This window comes from Neoarius graeffei, chromosome 23 (genome assembly GCF_027579695.1).
Source record: "Neoarius graeffei isolate fNeoGra1 chromosome 23, fNeoGra1.pri, whole genome shotgun sequence".
NCBI lineage: Eukaryota > Metazoa > Chordata > Actinopteri > Siluriformes > Ariidae > Neoarius > Neoarius graeffei.
The window spans coordinates 56768927-56781434 of record NC_083591.1 but is presented as its reverse complement, the minus strand read 5'-3'; the positions used below and the strand labels follow the sequence as shown (position 1 = coordinate 56781434).

Sequence of the window (12508 nt, the reverse complement as noted above, 5' to 3'; positions counted from 1 at the left end):
CTCTAACATCAATGACAGCCTGAAGTCTTTTGTGGTCGTTGTGGATGAGGCTCTTTATTTTCTCAGATGGTAAAGCTGCCCATTCTTCTTGGCAAAAAGCCTCCAGTTCCTGTAAATTCCTGGGCTGTCTTGCATGAACTGCGTGTTTGAGATCTCCCCAGAGTGGCTCAATGATATTGAGGTCAGGAGACTGAGATGGCCACTCCAGAACCTTCACTTTGTTCTGCTGTAGCCAATGGCAGGTCGACTTGGCCTTGTGTTTTGGATCGTTGTCATGTTGGAACGTCCAAGTACGTCCCATGCGCAGCTTCCGGGCTGATGAGTGCAAATTTGCCTCCGGTATTTGCTGATAACGTGCTGCATTCATCTTTCCTTCAACATTGACCAAGTTTCCTGTGCCTTTGTAGCTCACACATCCCCAAAACATCAGCGATCCACGTCCGTGCTTTACAGTCGGAATGGTGTTCCTTTCATCATTGGCCTTGTTGACACCTCTCCAAATGTAACGTTTATGGTTGTGGCCAAAAAGTTCAATTTTGGTCTCATCACTCCAAATTACCTTGTTCCAGAAGTTTTGAGGCTGGTCTCTGTGCTGTTTGGCATACATTTTTGTTGGTCTACCTGACCGTGGTTTGGTTTTAACAGAGCCCCTGATTTTCCATTTGTTAATCACAGTTTGAACACTGCTGACTGGCATTATCAATTCCATGGATATCTTTTTGTATCCCTTTCCTGTTTTATACAGTTCAACTACCTTTTCCCGTAGATCCGTTGACAATTTTTTGCTTTCCCCATGACTCAGAATCCAGAAACATCAGTGGTTGGATGAAAGATGCGAGAGTCTGTCTGGATCCCAGAAACTCACTCAGCTTTTATGCACACACACTGATTACAAGCAAACAGATCACAGGTGAGGACGTAGGGCTGTGCGATATATCGAATATACTCGATATATCGCTGAAAATTCTGTGTGCGATACGTAAAATTATTATATCGTAACTATCGAATATTTTATGGTCATCTTCTGACTTGCGTTTGTTGTGTTTGTTTAAAACCTTTTCCGGTGGTTTTCTCCCTGTCCCTCAGGCAGTAACGCGAGAGGCTGCCTAACGGGAAAGAAAACAAAAACGTCACGCACTCGCCAACCAATCCCGGGCGACATCTCGGCGCTGAAAGGAACTTCCGGGAAGATTTTCTAGTTTCGGTTGTGTTGCCAGATTGGGCGTTTTTAAGTGCGTTTTGGTGGGTTTTGAACATATTTTGGGCTGAAAAACGTCAGCAGTATCTGGCAACAGGTGGGAAGATTTCCTAGTTCCGGTTTACAGCGCTGACTCAGTTCGTGCAGTCGCTGGTGCTGCATAGGCTACCGTGTAAGCTCTGGCAATTTCAGCGACAAATTAAAAATGGAAGCGGACGAATTGGTTCCTAAAAGAACTAGTAAGGGGTCAGTCATCTGGCATTTTTTGGATATTGCGAGGAGGACATGGAACAGCAAATGCCAGTTTGTAAAGTGTGCAAAAAAACCTGTCATCACGAAAGGCAGCAGCACGACAAATATGTTCCATAAACTCACCCGGTACAGTATGAAGAGTCTCTTAAACTCCGAACTACTTGCCCACGAGCTAAAACCCCCCACAAGCTAAACAAATGACCCCAGCGGCCTCGTTCTCCAAAGCCACCCCATATGAGAAACCAAGTCAGAGATGGAGAGCTATAACGGATGCAATCACTCACTTCATTGCCGAAGACATGATCCCGATTAGTATAGTGGGAAAACCAGGCTTCCAAAAATTACTAAACACACTTGATCCCAAACATGAGTTGCCTGGTCGCAGACATTTTACAGAGAAGGCAATACCGGAATTCTACACATCTGAGAGGCGGAGCCAGAAAACATTCAGTTCAAAAGTGTGCAAAGAGAAAAATGATGTTTTGCAGATCTCTCTCTTCTCTCCCTCAATCTCTCTCTCTATTGTGAATGTTCCAGTGGTTCTCAGTAGTCAGGTTAATAGCTTGGAGATCTATTTTTAAAAATAATTTAATGAAAGAGCACTTTTCTTATTTAGGCTAAATGTCTCTCAGTGTTGAGCTTGCACTTTATTGGTTTGAGCTCTGAGCAGCTCTGTATTGTATTGTCCCTTTGTTGCAATTTTCAAGATTGTTTTTGCAGTTTGTGCCACATCTTTGTTGAATAAAAATAGTCTTATTTCAATTCAATTGTGATTAATCACCAACATGAAAATGTAAAATGTGGTGTTGAAAACCACCTGTAAAGTTAACCAAGAATGTTATTTAATCTGCAGGGATTGTAGTGAAAACAGTAAAGAGTAAAAGTTAGATTTCATGGGGTCCTTTAGAGGAGATTTAAATATATCGAGATATATATCGTATATCGTGAAATGGAGAAAATGTATCGGGATATTCATTTTTTCCCATATCGCACAGCCCTATGAGGACGTTACCTTTAGTAGCCATTCAAACCCATTTGTGTCGACTTCTGTGCATGTTATCAGGCCAAAATCACCAGGGTATGTGAACTTTTGATCAGGGTCATTTGGGTAGTTTCTGTTGTCATTATGATTTAAAAAGAGAAAACGCAGTCGTTGGACAATAAACGGTTTCACCCAACCACTAAGCATGAGTGGAAAAGATGTTTTTGTGTTATCATTCATATTCTCTGAAAAATGGTCAAAGAATCATAGATTCTGCCAGGGTATGTAAACTTATGAGCACAACTGTATCTAAAGGGCATGATTTTAGCGTTAAAAGTTCAGGTATAGTTTTGATGATGTGCATTTTGTTTGTGTGTGTGGACAAGTTGTTTGGTGTGTTTCGATATTTATTTTCCTTTCATATCGGTTATAAAAGTGTAAAAGTTCTTAATTTGTGTTGTGTTTATGTAATGTATTTCTGTATGTTATGATATCAATAACCTGAGTGCAGAGCGATGTGTGTTTTTATTCTCATTTTGTAATGGTTGTGTAGTAATACCTGCTGTATTCGCTCAGCTGGTTGTTTACTGATCGATCATTCATTTATCAAAGCTGTTGGCATGAAACCGTTGCGTGTTGTGTTTTTTGTGGTAAAATTCTGTGCTTTTCTCTCAGCACCTCTCCTCGTGTGTCCTGCTTTCTTTTTGTTCGTTAATCCTTGTTTTCTGGCTCGTCTGCAGTCCGTCTCTGTTACACAACCTGCTCCACCTGTGCCGAGGACTGCAGGTCTCTCATCCGGCGCTCGCTCACAGGATGCTGGCGGAGAAATACAGCCTGTCAGCCAGCTGGAGCAGAGGTGAGGACACGACAGGAAACGATTCTCCTGCAGCACTTCTTTTCTCTCTCTGTGTGTGAGAGAGGTGGAGTCAGTGGAGAGTTAGTTCTGGGCGTTCTAATGTCGTCGTCATTGTGGATCAGTTTTGTGCATGAATTTATTTTGTGACGGCAGAAAGAACGGGTACAAACCTTTTATTGGTCTGATTGATTACAAAAATGTTTTAGAATGCGTATGGAATCGTAATCACATCACGATTTGTATTGAAATGAATCATGTATTCAATTGTAACATCTCATCTCATTATCTGTAGCTGCTTTATCCTGTTCTACAGGGTCGCAGGCGAGCTGGAGCCTATCCCAGCTGACTACGGGCGAAAGGCGGGGTACACCCTGGACAAGTCGCCAGGTCATCACAGGGCTGACACATAGGCTACATCCACACGACAACGGCAACGAGATGTTATTTAAAAATATATCGCGTCCAAATGGGCAACGATCAGTAAAATATCAGGTCCATATGGCAACGCAACGCTTGCTGAAAACGATGCAATACACATGCCACACCTCTAGGGGCGCTGTAAGACGGTCCCTTCGGAGACACCAGAACAATAGAAGAAGTAAGGACGCATGCGCATAAACTATTATGCGCGAGACTTCATATTAGCCACAAAGTCAGGAAAATCTGTTCGTAAAATTACATTATAATGACCAAATACAATGAAAAGTATTTTTCCAGTCTCACCTGTGAAAGGTAATCCCATGTGATCTCGTTTGGACGGCAAACCTGTTGGTACAGTTAAACGCAGCTAATCTTTATTCTCCGCTTTGACCTATCCAATATGGCGGCGAGGATGACGTATGATTCTACGCGGAAGGCGGCGTCTTTAATGGTCCGGAATAAATTGAATGCTACACGTTGATGGATTAATTTGTTGTTTCTCACCTGTGAAAGGTAATCCCATGTGATCTCGTTTGGACGGTAAACCTGTTGGTACAGTTAAAGGCAGCGCATGAATCTTTATTCTCCGCTTTGACCTATCCAATATGGCGGCGAGGATGACGTATGATTCTGCGTGGAAGGCGGCGTCTTTAATGGTCCGGAATAAATTGAATGCTACACGTTGATGGATTAATTTGCTCTTCTACGCCCTTTTTGAGGAATGTATTGTAGGACTAAAACCAACATCTGAAGAGGTGAGATCGCTCCTTTTTTTTCCCTATTTTTGCTGGCGGGATTGACTCTGCCCTAAGGGCAGAGTCTCTGTCTCTCTCTCTCTCACTTTGCACCATTACACAATAAATATTCACAGTGAAAATATTTTGTAAGCGCGTTTCATGAACCAAGTTATAGGATTTGTTGACAACTCGCATCGCATCGCAGTGAGAAGATCATTGGCACTACTGGTGTTAAGAATCAGACCATTTCATAAATGAATATTTTGCTGTAGAGCTGCAGTGTTTGTACAATTGCATGTTTTTGCTTCACTATTACTGTCACTATTCTGCTTCTTGCATTACTGCTGTGAACTAACACTGAACATAATAATAATAATAATATCCAAGCTCGTGTTTCACTCTCACTAGTGCTCTGTAAGGCTTTTTCCTGGTGATATTCGTTACACTTCTACCCGGCGTGAAGCACTCACAGTCATGTGGTTGTGACGTCATCGTAAACAAATCCGTTCTACTCATCCAGACGACTTCACAACGGCAACGTTGCCAGATCTTTCCACTCTGGAACCCGTTCTCAAAAAGATTGCGTTTTGGGCACCCAAAACGCCGGTGCCGTGTGGACGCCAGGCCTAAACGATAAGCAATTGTATCGGAGTCACCTGAATCCGTTGCCGTGTGGACAGGGCCATAGACACAGACAACCATTCACACTCACATTCACACCTACGGTCAATTTAGAGTCACCAGTTAACCTAACCTGCATGTCTTTGGACTGTGGGGGAAACCGGAGCACCCGGAGGAAACCCACGCGGACACGGGGAGAACCCAGTTGTATCATGTTGAATCATATCGTATTGTATCACTGTATATAAATGTGCATTATGACACGATTCGGTTCAAATCACATCACGTGGTATTACATCACATCCTGTTAAATCATCAAATCAAATCACTTTGCATGGTATTGCATTGTAATGGCTTAAAAATAAGCTATTGAATCATATCCTATAGAATCGAATCGTTTCATTTCATATCATTGAATTGTCATATTGCACATTTAATCAAATCACAGTGTTCTGTTGTAACGACTCGAATTGTATCACATTGAATTGAATTCCATCACATTTGAACCTCGTCATATCGAAGGGTATCAAATCGAATCGTGTCATATTGCATGTTTAATTACTTTGTCTGTTTGATCTTGCATTGTAATGGCTTCAAACTGAATCATGTCATATTGTACTGATTCATATAATCTTGAGAATCATATGATAATGAATCATATTAATTTGTATTGTAATTTGTATTACTGAATCATATCGCACTGAGTCATTAGCTGCTTTGAATCTTTCTTTGGTATAGCAGCTCGTTAATCAGATTATTACTAAGGTGCGCATCATATCGTCTCAGAAGGAGAACACACTCAATCCGACCACACACACACACACTCGTCAGTCTCATATTCAATCTAAACTCCTGTTCAGAGGTGATTTAACTCCTCTGTGTTGTATCTCCAGGTGAGGATCAGTTCCAGGTGCGAGGGCAGAACGGCTTCCTGTTAAGCAGCACGACTCCACTTCCTGTCGTGGCTGGAGATGAGGAGATCCAGTCTACATCTGATCATGTCCTGGAGACCTTCTATCCCATCTCCCCCACCATCGACCTGCAGTGTGCCCACGTCTACAGGCTCCAAAACCACACCGGTCAGAGTTACCCCTTTACCATCAGCTGCCCCTTTCATCACATTCTGTCTTTCTGTCTGGTCAGTGGTGTCATAGAACATCCTGTTTGTCTGTTATATACAACCCCGATTCCAAAAAAGTTGGGGCAAAGTACAAATTGTAAATAAAAACGGAATGCAATAATTTCCAAATCTCAAAAACTGATATTGTATTCACAATAGAACATAGACAACATATCAAATGTTGAAAGTGAGACATTTTGAAATCTCATGCCAAATATTGGCTCATTTGAAATTTCATGACAGCAACACATCTCAAAAAAGTTGGGACAGGGGCAATAAGAGGCTGGAAAAGTTAAAGGTATAAAAAAGGAACAGCTGGAGGACCAAATTGCAACTCATTAGGTCAATTGGCAATAGGTCATTAACATGACTGGGTATAAAAAGAGCATCTTGGAGTGGCAGCGGCTCTCAGAAGTAAAGATGGGAAGAGGATCACCAATCCCCCTAATTCTGCACCGACAAATAGTGGAGCAATATCAGAAAGGAGTTCGACAGTGTAAAATTGCAAAGAGTTTGAACATATCATCATCTACAGTGCATAATATCATCAAAAGATTCAGAGAATCTGGAAGAATCTCTGTGCGTAAGGGTCAAGGCCGGAAAACCATACTGGGTGCCCGTGATCTTCGGGCCCTTAGACGGCACTGCATCACATACAGGCATGCTTCTGTATTGGAAATCACAAAATGGGCTCAGGAATATTTCCAGAGAACATTATCTGTGAACACAATTCACCGTGTCATCCGCCGTTGCCAGCTAAAACTCTATAGTTCAAAGAAGAAGCCGTATCTAAACGTGATCCAGAAGCGCAGATGTCTTCTCTGGGCCAAGGCTCATTTAAAATGGACTGTGGCAAAGTGGAAAACTGTTCTGTGGTCAGACGAATCAAAATTTGAAGTTCTTTATGGAAATCAGGGACGCCGTGTCATTCGGACTAAAGAGGAGAAGGACGACCCAAGTTGTTATCAGCGCTCAGTTCAGAAGCCTGCATCTCTGATGGTATGGGGTTGCATTAGTGCGTGTGGCATGGGCAGCTTACACATCTGGAAAGACACCATCAATGCTGAAAGGTATATCCAGGTTCTAGAGCAACATATGCTCCCATCCAGACGACGTCTCTTTCAGGGAAGACCTTGCATTTTCCAACATGACAATGCCAAACCACATCCTGCATCAATTACAGCATCATGGCTGCGTAGAAGAAGGGTCCGGGTACTGAACTGGCCAGCCTGCAGTCCAGATCTTTCACCCATAGAAAACATTTGGCGCATCATAAAACGGAAGATACAACAAAAAAGACCTAAGATAGTTGAGCAACTAGAATCCTACACTAGACAAGAATGAGTTAACATTCCTATCCCTAAACTTGAGCAACTTGTCTCCTCAGTCCCCAGACGTTTACAGACTGTTGTAAAGAGAAAAGGGGATGTCTCACAGTGGGAAACATGGCCTTGTCCCAACTTTTTTGAGATATGGTGTTGTCATGAAATTTAAAATCACCTAATTTTTCTCTTTAAATGATACATTTTCTCAGTTTAAACATTTGATATGTCATCTATGTTCTATTCTGAATAAAATATGGAATTTTGAAACTTCCACATCCATTGCATTCCGTTTTTATTTACAATTTGTACTTTGTCCCAACTTTTTTGGAATCGGGGTTGTATAACAAGAATAAATCAGTAGTGTTTGTGTGTAGGTTTCAGAGAAGGTTACCCATACCCTCATGCTCACACACTCTTCATCACGGAGGCTGGAGATGCACCTAAACTCCAACCTGAGCAGCTGCGAGCTAAACTCATCATGTTTGCATTCGGGAACGCCCTCTCTCGCGCCCGCGCTCTATACGGGGTGAGCAAAAATAACACGTCTGCTTATGTTTGTGTCTTATACTATAGCTACCGATGATGTCTCCATATATCTGCTGTTTAACACATCATCAGCCATGAGTTAAAGTTCTCCAGTGAGCTTTCTGCTCAGCTCGCTAGTTTTCGTGTGTTATTAGCATGTTGTTGAATTTGTCGTGTTTCCTGCAGGACGAGTCCAAGGTTCTGGAGAAGCCCATAGTCGTGCAGAGCGTCGGTACCAATGGCCGTCTCTTCCAGTTCGTAGTTTTCCAGCTGAACACAACGGACCTGGAGACGGACAGCGGCGTGAAGAACATGGCGTGGGTCGACGCTGATCAGCAGCTCTATGACTTCGCCAAGGTCCGACCTTACATCAAGAAGAAGGTGGTGAAGGTATGTGAAGGATTTAGAAGGTTTATCCCTTAATGCACTTGCAGCATGATGAACGGAGATTGTTTGTTTGTAAATTAATACGACTGATGGGTAGGTAAGGTATTAGATATCTGCTGCATGTTCACAGATTAGACTGTCGGACTACAAACGGGTGTGGGGTTTATTTTTTATTTTAAGCGAACCCACTTATTTCTAATTTTTGTTTATTTTATATTTAAAAAAAGTGATTATGGGGGCGTCGTGGCTCAGGTGGATAAGGCACCACACCATAAATCCGGGGACCCGGGTTCGATTCCGACCCGCGGTCATTTCCCGATCCCTTCCCGTCTCTCTCTCCTGCTCATTTCCTGTCTCTACACTGTCCTATCCAATAAAGGTGAAAAAAGTGATTATTTTGCCGTGATTAGCGATGATGTCGATGAACGTAGAGTAAGTCAAGTTCTCGTTCATTTCATCTTTACTTAGAATGATTAAGTGAATTGAGTTGAAATCAGTAGAATTAGGCTACAAAGCTAAAGTTACAACAAAAAAAAATCCGTTTTCAAAACACACAAGCTGCATATCAAGTAAAATTGAGAAAATACAGTTGATCATTCTCTCCACATTCACTGGATATGAGCAATTGCGTGCTCCGATTGGCTACTCTACTACTAGGATATCAGCTCATATACTGCGAGTAGAGGAAAAACAAAATAGCAGAGCATGCTGCTGAACCAACCGAGGACGAAATAAAAACTATTTAAAAACAAAACCCCAAAAAAAAGCAACAAAATATGGAATGAAAGTATCTGATGCTAAGAACATATCTTTTTTTTTATCGCATTTTTCACAAATTGCTTGTCATTTTGCCAGTTTGTTTACATCCTAAGCAGAAATGATTTTGTCGGACGTTTTGTATATAAAGATTTTATTTATCGAATTTGCAAAAAAATAAAAATGCTCCGTTTCTCAAAATCCAGTGAATGTAGATAGAATAAAACAGTTATTCCACTCAATCTCAGTGCTACGCGCCTCCTCAGCTATCAGCTCGTGTACGACTCGATTTTGTGGAATAACTGCTGTTATAGATGTCGTGTGTGTTTCAGAGAATTTGCGATGGGAACTCGAGCAACATCCACCCAACTTGGAATTCTGAGTTGATTTTCCTATTTTTCAGTCTTCTAGATCTGATGGAGTGTAGCGTTATTTCATAACTGTGGAAAATCCTCCTTCCTGATTGGCTGGTAGATAAAAAATCGTCAATCTATCCTTATTATTTAAATGTTTGTTAAAATAACGTAGAAATGATCAGATTTGGGGCAGCACGGTGGTGTAGTGGTTAGCGCTGTCGCCTCACAGCAAGAAGGTCCGGGTTCGAGCCCCGTGGCCGGCGAGGGCCTTTCTGTGCGGAGTTTGCATGTTCTCCCCGTGTCCGCGTGGGTTTCCTCCGGGTGCTCCGGTTTCCCCCACAGTCCAAAGACATGCAGGTTAGGTTAACTGGTGACTCTAAATTGAGCGTAGGTGTGAATGTGAGTGTGAATGGTTGTCTGTGTCTATGTGTCAGCCCTGTGATGACCTGGCGACTTGTCCAGGGTGTACCCCGCCTTTCACCCGTAGTCAGCTGGGATAGGCTCCAGCTTGCCTATGACCCTGTAGAAGGATAAAGCGGCTAGAGATAATGAGATGAGATGATCAGATTTGTACCTTTTTATATAAAAAACAAAATGCAACAGAACAACTAATGTCTGTGTGCAGGATGCTGTTAAAAAACAGTCCTTCGTCACACCTGTACCGTGTTTCTCTCTCGGCCCTCAGGTTCCTGCAGGTTTGTCCGGATATCGCTCTGAAACCTTCAAGAAATTCCTGGCGCTGTATCTCCACGGAGCCGCAAACTGAAACCGACCACTGTGCTTTTTTTTTTTTCTCTCTTCTCTCCCTCTGTAAGTTTAATATTAATAAATCGTTTCCATTTGATAATTAGAACAAAGGGTGACGTTAAAGGTCACGGGATTGTATCACCATCAAGCAACATTTCATGCAATTATAATCAGATAAGTGTCATTTATTTATTCTAAAAATAAATATTTGATCACAGATCGCTGTGGTGTAAGAGGAATAAAACACTTGGTTACAGTGACCCATTAAACCTCGTTACATCACCGACTCCATCACTGATTCTTTTGCTCTAACGGAGCGTTTATTCCTTATGTACGAGTTTAGAAGAGAACACACACCTGAATCTGTTTATACACATTTATTTTGAGAAGAGGCAGAAAGAAGTAGTTTTGCATTCATTATCAGTTTCATGGACAGTAAAATAATTTAATCAGTTCTGTAGAGCTCTGCTTTCTGGGTAACAAACGAATGATGTAAACAACAAACATTAGAGAAGAAAACTATTATACAGCAAAACACGTGCGTGTGTCCAGGTGTGTGTGTGTGTGTGTGTGTCTGTCCCCAAAGCGAATATCTGAGACGTTCAACAGTAAAATGGAGGAGTTTCAGAAAAGACACACATTTTAAAAGTTATCAAAATAGATTTGATTTAAACGTGTCATCGCCTGGTGTCGTGTTTAAACAGCGTGAGGAAAAGCAGTGAGATCAGTTCGGCAGTAGAGGAAAAACATTCAGTCTCCTGAGGAGAGAGGAATAAAAAAACCCTTTCCTGCCTGAGTGGAACGTCCTGGTTTCAGATTTAAACCACAGCGCTGCTGGATTCTGATTGGTCAGAAGGTGTTGATTAATTTTCGACAACGGCAGCTCAAATCCTAGGTTACTATGAATGCTTGTTCGAATAAGTTATTGTTTCTATAGTAACGACTTTTTCTGTAAGGAGAGGTTATAGTTTTCCAGACATCTTCAGAGGACACGGAGGAGTTTACGCTTTCTCTAATTTTTTTGTGTCTTATTAACTTAGGCTGGTGAGGGAGCAATTGTTCCGTTCTGAGCTGCTCTAATGCAAGTAGGAACTCGTTTCTCAGACGTTCTACGACATTTATCCATTTATAGTTGTATTTAAAGTTTCATGTCACTCTTTAATAAATAAATCGTCGTACTGGCCGTGGTACAAGAGGAATAAAACACTTCGGGGTGTCCTGGTCTGGGCGAGGTTCTTATAAACAGCAACCCCGTGTCGTTAATTATTTTCTTGTATTGGCACAACTGGAGTGTTTATTCTTAACACGATCAAAGAAACCGGACATTTTATTTGTGTAAATATCATTATGCTAATGAGCTTCTGGTTATGGATATCAAATGAAGCTCGCCGCATGCGCGCACACCTTGTCTGGAGGTGAAATGGAGAATTCGTATAAATTGAATTTTTTTTTTTCAATAAATATATATACAGATGTTATATAATGAACAAGTTGTTTGGAACATGATGGAATTATTCAGGTTATTATTATTATTATTATTTTAAACAGCTGATTTGGGGGAGGGGGATGAGATCTGAAAGGGGAGACCTCTTGAATACGTGCCAACTTATCTAATTTTTAATTTATGCAATTGTAAATCAAATGAATTAGCCATTTTTACACTTTTATACATTTCAAGCAATTTATTTTATTAGCAGATTTTGCATCTTTTTAGAAATACTTTACTACTTAATTAGAAAAATGAGCTTAATGAGTACAAATGTCTAGAAATTGATTATTAAACCTATCATTCTTGTAACTTATAAAAGGAAACAGTAGATAAATTAGACTGTTACAGAAATTCACACTTATGGCTGTTTTAGTTTTTAATGGTGGGTCATAATTTAACTTTTTTACTAATCAAGAATTTGAATTTAAAATCTCTAGATTTTTACCATCAGAATTGTATTTTAGTCTAAACTCGTACTGAAGGAGATGAAGCTTTTTTTTTTCCCTCATCCACCATTAAGTTATGAATGGACGATCTTGTTACAGATATCAGGTGTATTTTGAAAACTAAACACGTTTTGAATGTGAAGGTTTGCTAGTAAAAGTGGAATTTTGGATATTACATTTTTACTGGTTAAAATTTGATATCTGTAGGTGGACCTGAAATATTTGGTAGTTGAAATTTCAAATATTTACTAGTAAAAAATTAAATTATGGTGGTTTGTTTGCTGTAATTTT

At 40.9% G+C, this 12508-nt stretch overlaps 1 protein-coding gene across 1 annotated transcript in view; it reads left to right on the top strand.

The window, feature by feature from the left end:
* The window catches only part of mrpl37 (mitochondrial ribosomal protein L37), a 13691-nt gene extending 3123 nt beyond the window's left edge, over positions 1 to 10568 (top strand). The window contains exons 3-7 of the mRNA XM_060906491.1: positions 3173 to 3288; positions 5960 to 6145; positions 7886 to 8037; positions 8223 to 8426; positions 10221 to 10568. Coding sequence (XP_060762474.1) covers positions 3173 to 3288; positions 5960 to 6145; positions 7886 to 8037; positions 8223 to 8426; positions 10221 to 10301 — 739 coding nt within the window. The 3' untranslated portion in view covers positions 10302 to 10568. The remainder of the gene's footprint in view (positions 1 to 3172; positions 3289 to 5959; positions 6146 to 7885; positions 8038 to 8222; positions 8427 to 10220) is intronic.
* Positions 10569 to 12508: the final 1940 nt, after the last annotated feature.